Source organism: Fulmarus glacialis, unplaced genomic scaffold (genome assembly GCF_000690835.1).
Source record: "Fulmarus glacialis isolate BGI_N327 unplaced genomic scaffold, ASM69083v1 scaffold1288, whole genome shotgun sequence".
Classification (NCBI taxonomy): domain Eukaryota; kingdom Metazoa; phylum Chordata; class Aves; order Procellariiformes; family Procellariidae; genus Fulmarus; species Fulmarus glacialis.
The window spans coordinates 68998-87144 of record NW_009229900.1 but is presented as its reverse complement, the minus strand read 5'-3'; the positions used below and the strand labels follow the sequence as shown (position 1 = coordinate 87144).

The 18147-nt window shown below is 38.7% G+C and overlaps 1 protein-coding gene across 1 annotated transcript in view; it reads left to right on the top strand.

Annotated features, from left to right (window-relative positions):
- Nucleotides 1-624: 624 nt before the first annotated feature.
- The window catches only part of CDH2 (cadherin 2, type 1, N-cadherin (neuronal)), a 29613-nt gene continuing 12090 nt past the window's right edge, over nucleotides 625-18147 (top strand). The window contains exons 1-7 of the mRNA XM_009583996.1: nucleotides 625-758; nucleotides 1118-1303; nucleotides 3565-3821; nucleotides 5267-5409; nucleotides 6642-6875; nucleotides 7196-7429; nucleotides 9169-9308. Coding sequence (XP_009582291.1) covers nucleotides 660-758; nucleotides 1118-1303; nucleotides 3565-3821; nucleotides 5267-5409; nucleotides 6642-6875; nucleotides 7196-7429; nucleotides 9169-9308 — 1293 coding nt within the window. The 5' untranslated portion in view covers nucleotides 625-659. The remainder of the gene's footprint in view (nucleotides 759-1117; nucleotides 1304-3564; nucleotides 3822-5266; nucleotides 5410-6641; nucleotides 6876-7195; nucleotides 7430-9168; nucleotides 9309-18147) is intronic.

Below are 18147 nucleotides of genomic sequence, written 5' to 3'. Positions count from 1 at the left end.
GGGGGGAGGAGGTGGCGGCCATCTTCGGCCGGGGTGTTTGACATTTATGGAAATAGCCCGTGTGGTTGTTCCCTCCCCCTTTCTCCCAGTGCCCTTACTAGTCTCTGTTAGCCTTGACATCTTTGGTTTCCATAGCGATTGCAAGAAGTTGCAACAGCGGTTTTATACTTGGACTTGGCGGAAACAAAACCTTGGCAGTTGTGGCCGTTTGGCCAACAAACCTACCTTGGCTCAGTTCTCTTAAATGCTTTTGAGGACTTACGGTGTTTTAGTATAAACTGCGCTCTTGTTTTTTTCCCATTTGAAGAGCGTTGTTAAATCTGTGATAGCAGCATTAACTGTATAAAGTGTTTTTGATTTTGACAGTAGGAGGCAGGCAGTCTGCTCTTGTCTCAGTGATATTTGAAGAAAATCAAGCAGTAGTTCAGTGTGGTGAGATGCAACCCAGTGCTGTATTCCTGTGGCACAAACTTTGCTCCTGTCATTTCAGGTGACACTAACTAGAATAAATGGTGTGATGGGCTCCATTGCTTAGCGAAGTGCAATTTTGGAAATACCTGCTGTCCTACGGTGATGTTAGTTTTGTTTAAAACTTACGTTGGTGTCATTTTGTGTTTTAGAAAGTACAACAATATACGTTAATAATTCAAGCTACGGACATGGAAGGAAACCCAACATATGGTCTTTCAAACACAGCAACTGCTGTCATCGCTGTGACAGATGTCAATGACAATCCTCCAGAGTTCACCGCCATGACTGTAAGTACAGGGTGGGAGTAACTGAAGGATGTGCATGTTTATAACCCTTCCCCGCTTTTCTTATTATATTCACAGACAGTAAATATTTATTACTTATTAAATAGTGTACTGGCAGGCAGAATTGAAATACGTGCAGAACATATATCCCTTAGATACGGTATTATGCTTAGGCCAAAAGGCAAAAGCTGACAAGGGAATCAAACCATAGTTTTCTAGGTGGCCTCAGGTAAACTTAGTTACAGAAATTGTCAGAGCTCCAGTGAAGAGAGATGCGCTCCCTAACGTTGATGAAAGTTCAGTATGGCGTGGGTCTTGTGTGCTTCTGCAGCTGAGGTAAAATGCTTTCTTGGTTTTTGCAGTTCTACGGGGAAGTACCGGAAAACAGGGTGGATGTGATCGTAGCGAATCTGACGGTAACGGATAAAGATCAGCCCCACACGCCTGCGTGGAATGCGATGTACCGAATGACCGGAGGAGACCCGACAGGTCGATTTGCCATCCTGACCGATCCCAATAGCAACGATGGGCTGGTGACTGTTGTGAAGGTAAGAGATGCTTGCGCTTCAGAGAATTAAGCAGAGATGGAAGAAGTGTGAAAAGGGAAAATATGAACTCCTGAGGCCAGCAGGAGTCTGGAAAGTAGAATGGATGGGCACCATCTGTCTCGTGGAAGTAAGCCATCAGTTTCTTGGAGCGTTTCCTTGCTTATGCTATCAGTAGTATTCCAACTGATCAGTTTTAAAAACCAGGCTAGGTTGTTGAAAATGACAAATTTTGAAGCTTTATTTGCCAAAAGGTAGGAACTACTCTGTGAAAAAGCATTTGCTTAGCATTTGTTGCTAGTGTAAAGGAACAGCTTCCTACCTCCTGGGCTTCATTAGTAGTCACGCTTGTTGTCTGTGGGTTTTATGTCAACATATTCCCAATAAGGAACAGATATAGGCAGTCAAGGCACAATCAGAAAGCAAAAAATGATAGGTGGGAGGCTACTTCTACAAGAGGCTTTTAAAGACTGGCTATTTTTAAGACCTCATTTAAATACCTTTTATGGAATAACCTGTCTATCTTCATTCTGTAGCCAACACAGCTCTGTGTTGAGGAGTGACTTATTTCAAGCAATAATAACAATGTCATTCTATAATTAAACCTGTCAAGCAGTAGCCACCTTTCCTCATGGCCCTCTGATAAGTGTCTCATCTCTGAGTTGGCCTGTTCTGGTTTTTGCTGATCCACTTACAAAGTCAAGTGTGAGATGCCAATGTTCCCATTTGGAGATTAAAACATTCACTTTCCCCCCACTTCTTTTCCTCCCCCCCCCCTTTTTTTTTTTTTTTAAATCTTCGCGGTATCTAGTTGGGAAAAAGATACAATTTTTGTACAACTGTAGTGGTAATTCACACTAGGGTTTTTTTCCCCTTTAAGAACTGTCTGTTTTATAACAGCGCTTCCAGAGGTACCAATTGTTATATTGCAGAATTATGTGAGTGTCTGGGCTTTGTAATTAGGCATATAAGCATCTTTTTCAGATCTAGGAATGGTATCAAACTAGAAATGTCTGGAAAAGTGAATTTAAAAAACGCTCAGATTAAACTGAAGTAGTATAAAGAGAAGCAAGCTTAAGATTCCAGATCTCTAACCTGTTTGATATAGCTTTGCTCACTTACAAATTTATTTTTAACAAATTCTATCCCCTCTACTGCCAGAGCATCTCAGTGCTTTGCTACATCTGACCTGGTTTAACAACAGTAGCAGCATGAGGGAGCCTCATTGGAAGAGGACCTTTTTCCTGCAAATGCAAGAGAACAATGGGGCTCTTCGGAAGGGGGCCAGCTGTACCATCTGAAATCAGAGGCTCTTAAACAGCATAGGAAAATCAGCCTGAGTTGGTAAATGGCAGTTCTGCAGTCTGGCCAGCAGCACTCCTTTAAGCACCCAGACATTGGAAGAGATGGAAGCCTGCCTACAGTTTTTATTGGCAGTGCAATGAGTTGATCTATCAACCTGTAATGAAGATTGGATTGTCTCTTGTCACTGACTTCATACTGTCACATGCCAACAGCCCCTGTAAGGTACAGGGTTCCTTCAACTCTAGAATCAGTGCGGGTAGTACAGTGCATAGTACTAAGGAGAATCAGGTCTCGGGGAATGCTTCATCCCTGTGCAACACGACAGAGGAACTCTAACCTCAGACTGTTTTTAGTCCTCCTTAAATTGGACTTCTGGCTCAGTGAGGAAGTCCCCAAACTGAAGGTTGTCTGGACTGTGAAGATGGGAGCTGTAGGTATACCAGCAGTGGGATTAGCTGAGATTACACAGTCTTTCTAGCAAAACACTAAGGGCATGGGAATCTCTGATCTACGGGGGTAGGTGTGGTCATGATCTTGTTTGAAGGAAGCCTTCGTCCTCGTAATAGAGAGAGGCAGGTTTCTCTCCCCAGGAGAGCTCCTCAGGAGGCACATCTGCTCACGTGAGCGCCTGCCACAAAGCTGGGAGTTTCTACATCATCTTCTGATGAAACTACTTGTTTCCTCAGTTACCACTAATGGCAGTACCAGAGTAAGTTAAATCCAAGAATGACAAGGTTTCTAGCTGTTCTGACTTCAAAACTGCTGCTGCTAAGCAAAACCCCAACCCAGTCTCGTGTTGAGGTTGTTACATTGATTGTGTTCTCTTTAGGCTCTGTGCTCATTTCTGAGAAAAGCAGTACAAGTAATGTTTAAAAATGTGCTTTAAAGTAAAAATGTTATTGTGTGTCCATCACTATTGTGAGTAAATGTTAACACTTCCCGCTCTTTGCTTTTCCCAGCCTATTGACTTCGAGACCAACAGGATGTTCGTACTTACTGTAGCTGCGGAAAATCAAGTGCCTTTGGCTAAGGGGATTCAGCATCCTCCTCAGTCAACAGCAACTGTGTCCATTACAGTCATTGATGTGAATGAGAGCCCATATTTTGTTCCAAACCCTAAGCTTGTACGTCAAGAAGAAGGGCTACTTGCTGGTAGCACGTTGACAACTTTCACTGCTCAGGATCCAGATCGTTACATGCAGCAAACCTCTCTAAGGTCTATATAAACATTCTGCAGTTATTTAGCAATTGGAATGCAATATCCATGTTATAGAATGGATGGGGAGCAAAGAGACTGCATGTGAGATGACTGCATTTGCCATAGCACACAACTATACCAATACCTCCTATAGCTTTTATGCAGCTCTCTCTAAAGGGATTTTTGGCTGTAGAGAGGGTGACCTGACCAGGATTCATAGATGTGTAAACTGGGTCATATTCTAATGCTAAATCCCACTTCATCAAGGTAGAATGAAGTTACGCACCAGTGTTAAAGTATACGTGGCATCCCAACAAATTCAGTCAGAGTAGACGCATGCTTGTGTGAACTAAGATAATTTGCAATTTAAATTAAATAATAATTTTGACACGGCAGCAAAAGCATATCAGATTGTTGACCAAATCTTAAGGGTTTTCTTCTCATTTATTCTCCAGCAATGCAAAGTGCTATTGTTGTCCATCTGTGAACTCTTGTACTGATAGCTATGATCATAATTTGATCATCATTTGTCTAATGTGTAAAACTATGCTAAAAGAGAGAAGTGAAGAGGATAAAATATGGAAATCTTAAAGCATACTTTCACATACCTCATTTAAAACATGGTCACTGATTGCAAAGCTAAGGCACAGCGACTAGCCTTGGGCCAGGACTCAGGTTCCTAGCTTATCTGAAGGCTTTTTTAGCTCATGTGGAGGAAACTCCAGAACTTACATTCTGTCTTTCCGTTCAAAATCAAGGTACTTACAATTTTATTTTCTCTTAATTTTGGTTAGCTGTTGCTGATATTTTACTCATTTCTGGACATAACCATCATAGACATGATAGCATGAGGACTTAAGAATATATGCATTTTTAATTACCTAAGATAGCTTGCACTTGATTAATGTCAAAGGGCAAATTTATCAGATAGAAGGATGATTTTGAAAGACACTCCTCTTTCAAATTAAGATGAGAACCATGCAGTAAAACCAGGGCCTCTAAAAAATTAGCTTTAAGTGATAGTGAAAGCCCTAGAATAACACAAGTTAGTGCTACTCTAGCACTCTTTATGCATTATTACGTCTCTCCTGCTCTCAGCACTCTGGTAAGGTAAAAGTTAGCATGAACAGCTCTGTAAGTATAGAACAAGCAAGAGGGGTCCTTAATGAAATACTTTAATTGAGTCTGAATATGAATGTTGTATAGTTTATGGTAATTGTATGATTTACTCCAGTTACATGATAACTTACATGGAAGGGCATTTCAATGATCTAAATGTAGGACTGGTTTTAATATGTCTTTTCAAGAATTTTAGCGACAAGGCTTAATAAATGGAATTTTGTGAAATATTGTCTACAAATTCCAAAAATGTGTTCAGAATACAAATTAAAATACTAGTATCGTCTTTGTTGTCAATATTTATGTTTGCAGACAAATAACACGTCTTGTGATCAAATACACAGGTACTCAAAACTTTCAGATCCTGCAAACTGGCTGAAAATTGACCCTGTTAATGGACAAATAACTACTACAGCTGTTTTGGACAGAGAGTCAATATATGTGCAAAACAATATGTATAATGCAACGTTTCTTGCTTCTGATAATGGTATGTAGCAACATTGTATATGTTTTCAAAAAGCTTACTTCTGTGTGGTTGAATGGCATTCAATTTTACCAGGGCAGAAAACAAGATATGCTTAGAATACATCTGGGCGGAAGTCTGTATTAGTATCAGACTTTGTATATTTGCCAGCTACTCTGGAAATAGGCTGAAAAATAATTCTCTCAGTTTGGAGAAAGGTACTGGCTTAGTTACATTAGCCGAGTTTACAGAAAACTGAAAAAACCAGCACAGGAGTGCAGTAGGCTGAGTGTATGCACAGCATGAGTGAACTTTATGGGGAGTAACGTGTTGAGGGGAGGGGTATTGTATTTTTCCACATTCAGGCTACAATAGTGCAGAGGGAAGAGTGTCTTTTCATTGTCAGTTTGTTAATGACAACAGTCTGCTCACAAACGAGTCCTTTGAGTTTGACTGGAGTACTGTACTGGTCATAGCTGATAGCAGAAAGATGGACAGGTGCAGTTAGGAACATTCTCGCATTAGAGGGGAAAACTGAAACGCTGGGGCTATTTACCTTGGAGAGAAGACAAATGGTAAAATTTTGCAAACTGATACAGTATAACAAAGCTAGATCAACTACTTCTATCCTTTTGGCTCTGTTCTGGAGAACAAAATTAAATGGAACTGGAAGATTGTAGGGGGAGTGGGGGTGGAATGAGAACCATTGCTAATTATACTGAGGAATTCGGTGCCGCATGTTCACATAAATGTGTGACTTTAGCAAGGTTTACGGAAGCATCACACATTCGATATGGATAGCAAGAATGTCTAGGATTAGCGTGCTGAAAGTCAGTATTAGAAAGAATTTAAATAGCACACTTGTGGTAAGGGGTAATCCTGAGTCTTCAAAGTTATAAAATAATTTCTCCAGAGGATAAACTATGACAATTTTGCACCTTTTTCTCTGAAGCATTTGATGTGGACTGTCTCTGGAGAGGTACTGGCTGTCTAGTCATTAAAGCAATTGAGTCCCTGATCTGTGGATCTACAGTTATTTGCTGATTTTTGCTAAGTAGGGCAGTTTTTCTGAGGACAGACTACGTAAGAATTTGTGTGTTAGCAGGAGCAGTGACAGTGTTAGATTGGCTTGGTAGAGACAGAATCCCAAAACTGAGCTGAACATATGTACGTGGTAATTGAAGAGTGTTGGTATAGCTTCGGTTAAGTAACTTTCCAATTGGAAACAGACTCAATACCATTTTCTTTTTTTTAAGGAATCCCTCCAATGAGCGGAACTGGCACACTTCAGATATACCTGCTGGACATCAATGATAATGCCCCCCAAGTGAATCCGAAAGAAGCCACGACTTGTGAAACACTACAGCCTAACGCTATTAACATCACTGCTGTAGACCCTGACATAGATCCAAATGCAGGCCCGTTTGCCTTTGAGCTGCCTGACACACCTGCTAGTATTAAAAGGAACTGGACTATTGTTCGAATTAGTGGTAATTAACATTATAGAAATCTTAATCATTTTAAAGAAACTATTGCATATACTTTTCTGTATTTTACTTTGGTGTTACTTCACAACGTACGTGAATTTGGTCAGTATGAATAGCAAAGCACCTTAGTGCTTAATAAGTTTCCCAAAAAACAAGAAATTTTAAGAAAGAAAAGATGTTCACAGTAATAAAGAAGTCTGTTATCCTGAGTGTCATGTACCTTTGAACAATAAGTTAACACAGAGCTCAAAGATGAGCCATTTTTGCCAATACCATTTTAAACCCACATTACTTTTTAACAAGTGCCTTATTTTCACACACAGGTGATCACGCCCAGCTCTCTTTAAGGATCAGGTTCCTGGAGGCTGGTATCTATGATGTGCCCATAGTAATTACAGATTCTGGAAATCCACATGCATCTAGCACTTCCGTGCTGAAAGTGAAAGTTTGCCAATGTGACATAAATGGAGATTGCACTGACGTTGACCGGATCGTTGGCGCAGGGCTGGGCACTGGTGCCATCATTGCAATTCTGCTTTGTATCATCATCTTGCTCAGTGAGTAGATAGATCTCTTAATCCTAACTCCTTTGTTTTGCAAGTATCACCTTATTTTTTAGTCGCATGTACCTTGACAGAGACAGGGGAGTGATTAAAGACTCAAGTCCAAGAATTATTGCTGCTTAGTTTGATGTCTTGGACAAATATGAAAAATTTCTGATGGCAAAGGATTAGGAGTCTGTGAGACAGATTGTATCTAGCACTTGCATGGCAGTCAAGCCCCACAGTGGGTTTGTGACAGAGATTTTCCATCTATGCCCATTGGCACTTGTTACGTTACATCAGTGAGTGAGCAGGTTGAAGATGTGATTAGCCCCCAGACATCTAGTCTCTCTTGTGCTGCTGGTACTGCATGATTTGACGCCACCCACAGCATGTAACAGTGCCTTTAAGGAGTGGTCTGGTGTTAGTACTGTTGCGCTTCAGATTAATGTAAGTAGGCTATTTGATGATTTTGGAAAGTAGTACATCACAGCCCTTCATATAAGGCCCGACAAGCAGGCAGCCATGCAGGAACAGAGATGTGTATGTGTGTTTAAGTATTACGTAAAGCTGTGCTAGTATTTTATTTTTGTGTCAAGCGCATTCAATAAGGGAAATGACTAAACATCATGACTAAGTGTCTGTCCAGTGTAGTAAATTAGATGCTAGCTCTCCTACACATTATGGTTAACTGATTTCTGATTGTGGTGGAACACAAGGAAGGGATTAATCTGTTCAGAGTATACTGTGCACCAGTCCAGAACATACAAAATGATGGAAAGGGGTAATCTAAAAATAAATAAATAAATAAATAAATAATTTGAGCCTGGCTAAGCCCATGGCTGTACACAAGCACAGTACAATTATTTTCCTGGTACAGGATACTCTTAAAATGTTAGGTATTGAATTCACAGAGCCTTATTGAAACTATCAAATCCTTTAAGATACTCTTCATATATTGACATTCTAGATACATTGGAATTTCTTCCCATGAAGATGGTTGTGATTGGAAAAATGCCTATTGTATTAGGAATTTGTTTACTCACATTTATTCTGTTTTGTTTCTCATTCGGTTTTCTTTAACAAGCTTTAGTTTGTAAACAAACAGTATAACTTGAAATTGTTGAGATTAAAGATTAGAAATATATAGCTCTAAATGCCACTGCGTTTTCCTAAACCTTGATTACTGTTGCTTCTAAACATAAATCTAGACTTAGGCAACAATATGGTCTGTTCTCGTGGACTGCTGAGCTGTATACCAAAATGGCCTAAGCTTGGTGATGTTCAAACATCAGAATTACTTAAACTGTATAAATGCTGGGGACATAGCAGAAAAAAATATAAATAACATAATCTTGTAGAATTCTTGCCACTACTGGAGAGATTCCCTTCTGAACCCAGTGGTTTATGAAGCTTGGTCTTTCTTACTTCTTTTCATGACAAGTTTATTTTGCAGATGTGGAATGGGTTTGTGACTTCTGACCTTGAATATGTGATTGATTTACAAATCAAATTGCCTGTAGTAGCCTGAGTTTAAACATCTCTTGCTTAAGCTGCCTTCTATGATATTTTTTATTTGGGAAAAAAAAAAACCAAAAAACCAAACAAACAAACAAACTTCATCCAGAACAGTCAAAGCCATCTTTCTTGGCTTTTTTCTTTTTTTTTAATCTTGGTGTTAAATTTGTACAATTTTCCATGGCTGTACTTCAGAATCAAGATACGGTTTTGTGTCTTCCCTTTTTGCAATGTAGTTTTAGTTTTAATGTTCGTGGTATGGATGAAACGCCGAGATAAAGAGCGTCAGGCAAAGCAGCTCTTGATTGATCCAGAAGATGATGTGAGGGACAACATTCTGAAATACGATGAAGAAGGTGGTGGAGAAGAAGATCAGGTGAGGAATGATTAATGAATTTTATGTATAGATTTGCACTTTACTCTGCACTTTATCTATTTTGTTTCCATTGATACATTATGATAAGTAGCTAATCTTTACATTAAATACTGAAGGCAATAAATAATGTTTTAAAAACCTGAAATGTAACATTGCTTTCTTATGTTGTTCTTTGCAGTTCCAGAAATACCAATTGCTTGCCTTTTGGATAAGATGTAAAACCAGTATCTTGTCCACTTACAGTCACAACATTCTGACCATATTCCAACGAAGGCTGTTATATTTAAATGAAAATTAACATCCGCTCTCATTGCAGTCCGTAAACCTTCTTTACTCGTTGTCTGAGATCCTGTTGTACAGAATCACCAGTGCAGAGTGCCTAATATAGTCTATTCCAAATATGACCCTTTTTTAGTGGTGGGTGAATGCCTTTCTAGATATACAGTAATGTTGGCTATTGACAGATTGGCCACTACTGGGATTTCAGCTTGGAAAGTATTTATGTTTTAAGTAGCTGTCAGGGCACATCTCTGTTTATTCAAATACCTTTCCAGGCAGGTGCCATATGCATTTATTCTCACGTCAACTCTGGTCGAACCACTGCTGATACGTCAGAGAACTAGGAGTGATGTGTATATGCTAAGAATAGCTTCTTTTTGCCTCTCTCTCCAAGTTAGTAAATTTCCAAGCAGCGCGATTTCCTTCCTTCAGAGGAGGTTTATTAAGTGCTTTATGAACATGACAAACAGTAGATTTATGCACATTATTAGTGATAGAAGTAAGTGTAATAATTACAAAGGGAACAGTGCATATAATAAAGCCTAAGAAATCTTCCAGTAAAAAGTCTTGAAAAACTAAGTGTAATTCTTCTGCACATCCCCAGTCACAGTCATCTGGCGCTTGAGTTATCTGAAAAGTGTCTCCCTTCACTGGTACAGACATTTATAGCTTCCCTCTGCTCGTTTGTTTGTTTGTCTGAAATTTGTGTTCCCCTTAGTAATTTCCGTGCTTCCTGCATTTCCCCAAGTACTATTCCTACTTCCTGGCTTTTCTGCATAACTTTCTTTTTAAGCAATTTGCAAAGGAAACTTCAGTTTTTGCAGTTTTGGAAAATTGCTTATGTTACTAAATAAATTGAAGAGAACGCTTTGAGTCTGTGTATGTATTCCAGTTGTTTGTACACAGATAGTTTGAGTACAAGAATTGCATCCTGTTTGTACATCTGTTATTGCACAGAAGAGTTAAAAGCTTAAAAAACATCAAGAAAACTCAGTCCTGTGAGAACTAATTTTCCCGTTCACATATCCCCAGCTCTTTTTCACCCATAATTCTCTGGAGGATCTGTTCAGCAATTTTCATGTGGTTTTGATTTTTAATTATTGTCCACACAACCCTCAGGACAGAGTCAGTAAGGTTCTCAGAGTATATACTGTTCATTGGGAAGTGATTCCCAATGATCATCGGTGACGCTAGAGTAGTGTTGGGAGAGGTTGTGCTGCAGATCAGAAACTTCAAGCATTGTTGTAACAGTGTATAAATGGTGCTGAAGTCTCTCCTCTGTCCATCTTGTATTATGCTCCTCTCCAGTGAAAGTGCTGTCTTTGTGAGAGGTATAGTCAGGGTAGTGCGGCAGGAGGTAACATTGTGTGAATGCTGTAGAGTTTAGCAGGATGTAAACCGTCCATAAATGCAGCCTTTCACCAGTGGTGAATGAGCGTAGTACACGCAATGAAAGGACAAACTGTCAGTGGGTGGAGTAGCAGTAAAGTGGTAAGAAATGTGAAATTAGGATAATTTCCTCTCACAGTGAGCAGAGGAAGCATCTAGACACAGAGAGGTTTAAGGGCTTTATTGAAAATTGAATGATTTTGAGCCACAAAAACCCTGCTTTGCTTTCTTAAGACAAATTTTAAGGCCACTGTTGCAAATTAAGTATCTTAGCTGTCAGCCACATAATTCAGGTACACTGGTCTCTTTCCATCCAATGAGCAGTAGACCATTGTGTCTGAGGGCCTAAAAGGTCTTTATACACTCCAAATGTAACAAACATTGCAGGAAAAGAAAATAAAAGCTCATACTAAGTATAGCAAGCTTTTATAACCACTTCTGTAGCAAGAGTTTTAGACCACTGTGTAGGCAAAAAAGGGGGTAGGTTCTCCCACAGCTCCAAAGTTAGGAATTTGTTCCTGTCCAGAATGGCTGAATAGAGAGCACAAACTTTTCACGTAGACACTTAATTTTCCATCTATGATGGATGATGGAAATAAGTTCTGTCTTGCTTTTCAGGAAGATTATTTTACTTTATTTTGGTTTGATGTTTTGTAAAATCTAATTTCTGCGGGTGCTTATCTAGATGATAATAGTTCCTAGGTTCATTTGTTCTTGGTTCCCTCTTTACCCCCCTCACCTCCTGTGCCCAGGGGAAAGAGAGAGGATTGTATTTGGTTGGGTTTTATTTGGTTTTGCACGTATTTTATGTGAGATTTAATAACTTGGAATGCTAAACTTTTGAAATGTCCCAACAAGTTCCCTACATGTAGTAATCTCATTTTTGCAAACCGTGGCTTAGCAAAATACTGTACAAGCAAAGCAGTGTGCAGAACATTGTGGGCAAAAGGCATTGGCCATAAAGATCTTTGCATTTTTGTCAAAGTTAAAGTAAGCATTAAAGTGTCAAAGTGTTTTAAAAAAGCATGGGACTATCATCAAAAATCTATTTTCAGAATGAGGCCTTATAGGGTAAAACTGCCACTGTTCTATTAAAAACAAAAAAAATTACTTCATGTCAACCTTGCATCCTCAAGTCATCAGCAAATGACAGAGGAAAATGCTCTACGTCAATATTAACTTTTTATGGTGCACTCTCCCCAAAACCATCAGGATTGATCGAATAAGCAGCTTCGGTAAAAGGCAGTCCACAAGGTGACTCAGGAACACAGAACCATGCAACCCAGGGTGCATCTCATGCAGCAAAATAGAAGGGAATGCGCAAAGCTTCATGTGAATCTCGGTGAAAACAATATTTGAAAAGATTCAGATATTTTCACAATCTGTACCTTTTAAAATTACTTACTTCTATTTATAGCAAGCAAATTACTTGGGCCTTTTTAAAATCGCCTGCTTTTCTGGATGAATGCTTGAATATTTACCCTGTGTGGCCTCATATTTCTCATGTTTATCCCAGATGTTTAGGTGACTAGAAGATATAGCTGGTAGCACCTGAAGATAAGTGATAGAACTTAGGACTCTCTGCATCCTGAACCAACCTACTTTTAGACTTGTGGGTTTGCTCTTGGACTAATTTATTTATTTAAGAGGATTTATTTATTTATTTGGAAGCTATGCAGGTGGCTTTCTTAGCTGTCACGGCAGACCCAGAAACTCCTAAAGCATGCTCGGCATGTTTCTTTCAAACTCTTTGTACATGCTATCAGAGTAACGTCTCCCACAACAAATTTGATGACTTCCAAATTCCAGTTAGTTCCTCTGAGTCACTGCAACTGTCAACAACAAGGTGGGATTCCTGCTTGGTTTTTGGTTTGTTTTGGGGTTTTGTTTTTTTTTTTTTCTTTTCTCTCCCGTGCTAGCATTTCCAAAGGAATTATGATGTGAAGTCTGTCATAAAAGAGCAGTTTATTCCATCGTGAAGGTCTCCTGTTAATCCCATCTGAGGCCATCTTGGCCTGCTTTGTTCAGTCTGATAGACTGAAGGCTCGTAAAGAAAATTGAGGTTCTTGAATGATTCATAGTCTTCCTATAGCCTGGCATGATGTACACAGGGCCGTGTGATCTCCACAGCAGTTGAGAAAAATGCTTTTAATTCCCTAAGCCAGAAAAGCTCTTGAGTTGTGGGTCATAACTGAAGTCAGCCTGCTCCCCACTGAAGAACGTTGTCAACACCAGAAATGTTCTGGACTTTTTTCACCTAAACTTCTGTTTCTCGGAAATGTGGGCTGAAAAACTGTCTCTGAAAGCTGTACAGCACTCCGGTCTTCCAGGCAGAAACATTTTTTCCTGGTATCAGGAAAGATCACTGTACTAGCAGCAGCTGGGGAGAATGGAGGAAGGAGAAGGGGTAGAGGTATTCCAGATAGAAAGTCTGTGATTCTTCTCAGGATTTTGTTTACTATTTTCTGATTTTAACAGTTTGGCTACCTGACTTACAGGAGCTGGGCTATGAGAGGCTTTGAGTCAGCATCATTTCACAGAAGTCAGTGGGATTGGTTTGGTTACTGGTTTGGGGAGGGGTTAAGTGTTGTGGGATTTCTTCTATTGTTTTGGGTTTTTTTTTTTTAATTCCATCTAAATGTTTAACTCAGCAGTTGGTGGGGGGTGACACACTACAGTTTGCTATATTCTGAAATAGATGTGCCCAGTTTAGGTACAAATTATGAAGCTGGTAGTGACTGTCTTGATTATTAATGGACCACATGATCTAGAGCTTGTAGTTGTTCAGCAAACAGGAGGTGTGAGATACAAATGACGAGTATTTTCCCCTGACATTATGTGCTCTCAACCTGTTACACCATTGTCAGTTCTAAATACGAAAACCTCATGTTTGGCTGAGTGTTAAGGCACTTGGCACATGTCTGCAGCGTAGTTCACACACATAGCAGATCACAGCCCATAAGCATCACTAATTCGCTTTTATCATATATCTCGGGCTATTTGTGTGATTTACATCGAGGCAGTGGGTGCTCGACTAGGATACGTGCAGCATATATCAACCTGATAACTGTGATACTTTTTTTTTTCCATTTAATTGCTTTTGTATACATCTCATTGCACAAGATGATCCTCTTAGAAATAAGCCCACTTCTATAGTGTTTTCTGAATTTTAGTAGTACTTGCTCATGCAGATGGTCCAGTTGAAGCAAGTTGATTGAGCAGGTGTGTGGTATGCTTTGAAATTATTGCAGATCAGCTGTTTTGAACCTGTATTTTAATCTTGCCCTCAGATCTCCTCAGCACAAGAGTTTCTAATGCAATGATTTTACTATTATTCAAAGTATTATTCTTCATAAGGATTCTGCTTGTTCCTTCCTACATCACCTTTTCTTACAAGTGTATTCAGACATTAGTCAATAGCTTGCTTTTTGTCATGTTTTATTACATGTTTATATAGAGAAAGAAAATAGTAGCATTTACTTTAAAGATGATAATAGCATTAAAAATAAAAACATAATGGTTTGTTTTTATGTGTACAGGATCTAAATTCTAAACATAAATTGCTTCGTTATAGAAAGGGTAGCTTTGTTCCAGCATTTGTGTGTCATTGATAAAAATGAATTGAGTAATCCTTTGGATTTTTTGCTTGTTTTTTTTTCTTATTGTCATAACTTTCTCTATGCCTAAGATTACATTGGTCTCGTGTGCTGGATCTTGTCATAACCTCTGTTGTAAACATGACAATGGTCCTTACCTACTCAATGAACTTTATAAATACATTTGATTATATTTTGTTTTCACCACCCTATCTGAGTGTTATTCAGATCATTGAATCACTTTCTAACCTTTAGTTTGCATTGCATTAAGATTGGAACAGATTTTATGTTTAGATATTTTAATGATAATGAATGAAATAACTGTTGCTAAGATATCCCTAAGAATATACAATATTATAATTAGAAGGTAGTTATTTTGGGGATTGTGTTTGCTTACTAAGACATTAACTTCATTTTTTTGAATGAGTGACTCATGCAGTGCTCCTGTGGAGGAATTACTGTCATTCCTTGGTGAATCTTTATCTCATCATACGAAAAGTAATGTTTCCATAATTCCATTACAAAATTGTTTTGTGTTTTATTTTATCCTATCTAGAACCTACGCCTGTTACTGTGTTTTATCTGCAGCTGGAGTTTAACTTTCACCTTTTTTATTATTAAAAAAGATAAGCTAGCTTCTTGGTTATCTTAAAAATGATTAACTTGTAATGCTCCAGATGCATCTATAATAAAAACAAATGGGAAAAGCAATATGGCAGAAAGTAATCAAAAAGTGAGTGGCAAATAGAGAGCAACTGTTAGCGCAGGCATTTTAACTAGCCTCCCACCTGCAGCCTACATCTAGTCAGTCCTCTGTGCTTTGCTTTTTTTGGAGTCCCATTATTTCAGCAGATATAAGATTTAGGGTGGGTTGGAGCGTTTTGCAGAACTCAGATAATATTTTATGTGCAAATTTCCTACAGTCTTTTAGGGTGATGTTTGGTGGATTTGGGGGTAGAATGGTAAGATATAGCAGGATTGGTTTTCACTTCCTTTTTCTTTGTTTTTAAAAGACCTTGGCAGATAGGAACATTCAGCTGTGTGAAATATTTCTTCCCTTGCTTCCCCATCCCATTTCTCTATTGGAGTAGACAGTAATTGTCTTTGGAACACAAAGGCAAAGCAGAACATGTGTTTTATCCATAGGTATCCATAGTCATAGTTTGCTCTATTCTTTTAAGCCAAAAATAAAATTGGATTTACACTAAGGCACCATTCTGTAAAAGGGGTGGGTGAAATGCAGACTTCTGCCAATGCTGCTTTACATGCCCTTAGAGCGCTGCAGCTGATTTTGTTCAGTGACTGACACCTAAAGCTCTCACCGTCAAATTAAGTGATCTGATGACAATTAAATTTATTATGTCTTGCATGGAGATAGATCTGAACTTTCATATTTCTTTGCAAAGGCTGCATCCTTTGAAAATGATAAATAGGTGTAGTTTTTGTTAGATTAGTCGTATGTCCAGGCCTGTATTCATGCATAGCCAAAGCTTTAGTTCTGTACAAGGTAAAAAAACAAGTCATCCCTAAAAGTGTGTAACACAGTCTAACGAATGGCCAAGTCTTGCATGGAGATAGATCTGAACTTTCATATTTCTTTGCAAAGGCTGCATCCTTTGAAAATGATAAATAGGTGTAGTTTTTGTTAGATTAGTCGTATGTCCAGGCCTGTATTCATGCATAGCCAAAGCTTTAGTTCTGTACAAGGTAAAAAAACAAGTCATCCCTAAAAGTGTGTAACACAGTCTAACGAATGGCCAAGAAATATACTCTGTACAAGGTAAAAAAACAAGTCATCCCCAGTAACACAGTCTAACGAATGGCCAGGAAATATACTGAGAGCTCTGAGATAACAGAGAAGCCAGATTCATAAATCATTAATGAATATGTCAGGTTGTATGTACTAGGATGTATCACTGTTGGTGTTGCAGAAAACAGTAGTAGAAAGCTCAATTTAGATGTAATATATTCCAATATTTTCAGAGTTTTCCTATCTGGAAAAAAGTCAGTCCCGTCTATGCATAGCAATTTATAGTTTTACTAAGTTGTGGTTTGATTTTGTGGTTTGCAGTTCTACTTTATAATGTTCCAATATGCATTCATATAAAGTAGGTCCAGCTACTGTAAAAATTTTTACTTTGTTAAGTTTTTGCCAAGAACTTAAGTAAATTTCTAAAATGCAAACCAGAACAGCTAATCCAGGAGAAAAAAAAAAAGCTTTATAAAACTAGAAGCTTCTGAGAAATTCATATTTCCTGGCCTATCCCCTCTTTGGTGTGTTTTGCGTTTTTTTGTTTGTTTGTCAACTAGAAGCTTCTGAGAAATTCATATTTCTAGGCCTATCCCCTCTTTGGTGTGTTTTGGGTTTTTTTGTTTGTTTGTTTGTCTGGTTGGTTGGGTTTTTTTGGTTTTTGTTTTCCCAGGGATTGTAGAATCTGGTAACTGTCAGTCAGAAAGCAAGGTACTTTTTAAAAAATCTCTCCTACTGCCGTAACTGATGACTGCTGTATGAGGGATTATTATTTAAGTGCTGTTAAATGAATAGCTGCCTTGCACAAGAGGAAGTTGTTTAACGGAAGAGATTTTGAAGGCTGCATTATCTGTTTCTCTGTAAATCAGGGATTACTGGGGAATATAAAATGGCCTTTTCTTCTCTTCTGGATGTTTCTTCTTTTCAAGTTGAGATTCTTGGACTGTGCTTCCAACTACTGTGTAGATGTTCTTAAAGAAGTGCTTTCTGGGGTTTTGGACCCTTCTGCCTACACATCTGGTAAGGTGGTTAATTTGTAGGGCTTGGCTAGTTGATTTTGACATTTAGCACTGTCTTGCTGGGATCTCATGTTTCAGGAATGTGAGGTGGGAGCTAGTAATGGTGTAAGTCTTTGCTTAAAGCTGCCTAGAACTAAGTGAATAGCTAATAAGGTCAACATAATCAGCTCAGAGTGGAGGGGGTTGGTGGGGCTTTGCAGGGGTTTTTTGAGATTGTTTAATTTCACAAGATGCAACTTCTGATAAAATGCCCTTTCAGTACATCGTGAAACTATTTTCTTCTTAAAACAAAAGCAAATCAAAACTAGTTGTTTTTCTGCTTCAATACAGATGTTGGGGCTTTTTTCAGCAAGAGCAAATAGTTATGCCAGAACCAAAGAGACAGAAGTGCTGGTGGTTACATCAAGAGAGTTATAGTGATAAAGCATTAAGGTTGTCATCTCTTAACCGGTTATCTAAAAGGTAGCTGTATTGTCTCATCCAGTGATACCCGATCCCTTTATAAACAAGGGGAAAGAACATTCTGCTTGCTTCACTTAGATCCCTGTCATACAATGGGAGGTTCCTGTTTCCCTGTTGACTGTAGACTTGGACAATCAGACTAGTCTAAATTTCTAGTTTCTAAAGGCCTGAGTTTTTGCTAGGTGCAAAATGGGAGCAAACTAATATGTTTTGGCAACCTTCCAATAGAGAAAAACTAATACTAGATTCTCGCTTCCATCTACAATCTAAGCTTGTCCAGAAGTTGGAGAAGAAAAACTCAAACCCTCTGTTTGGATTTGCTTAAATCCAAACTGAAGGAAGGG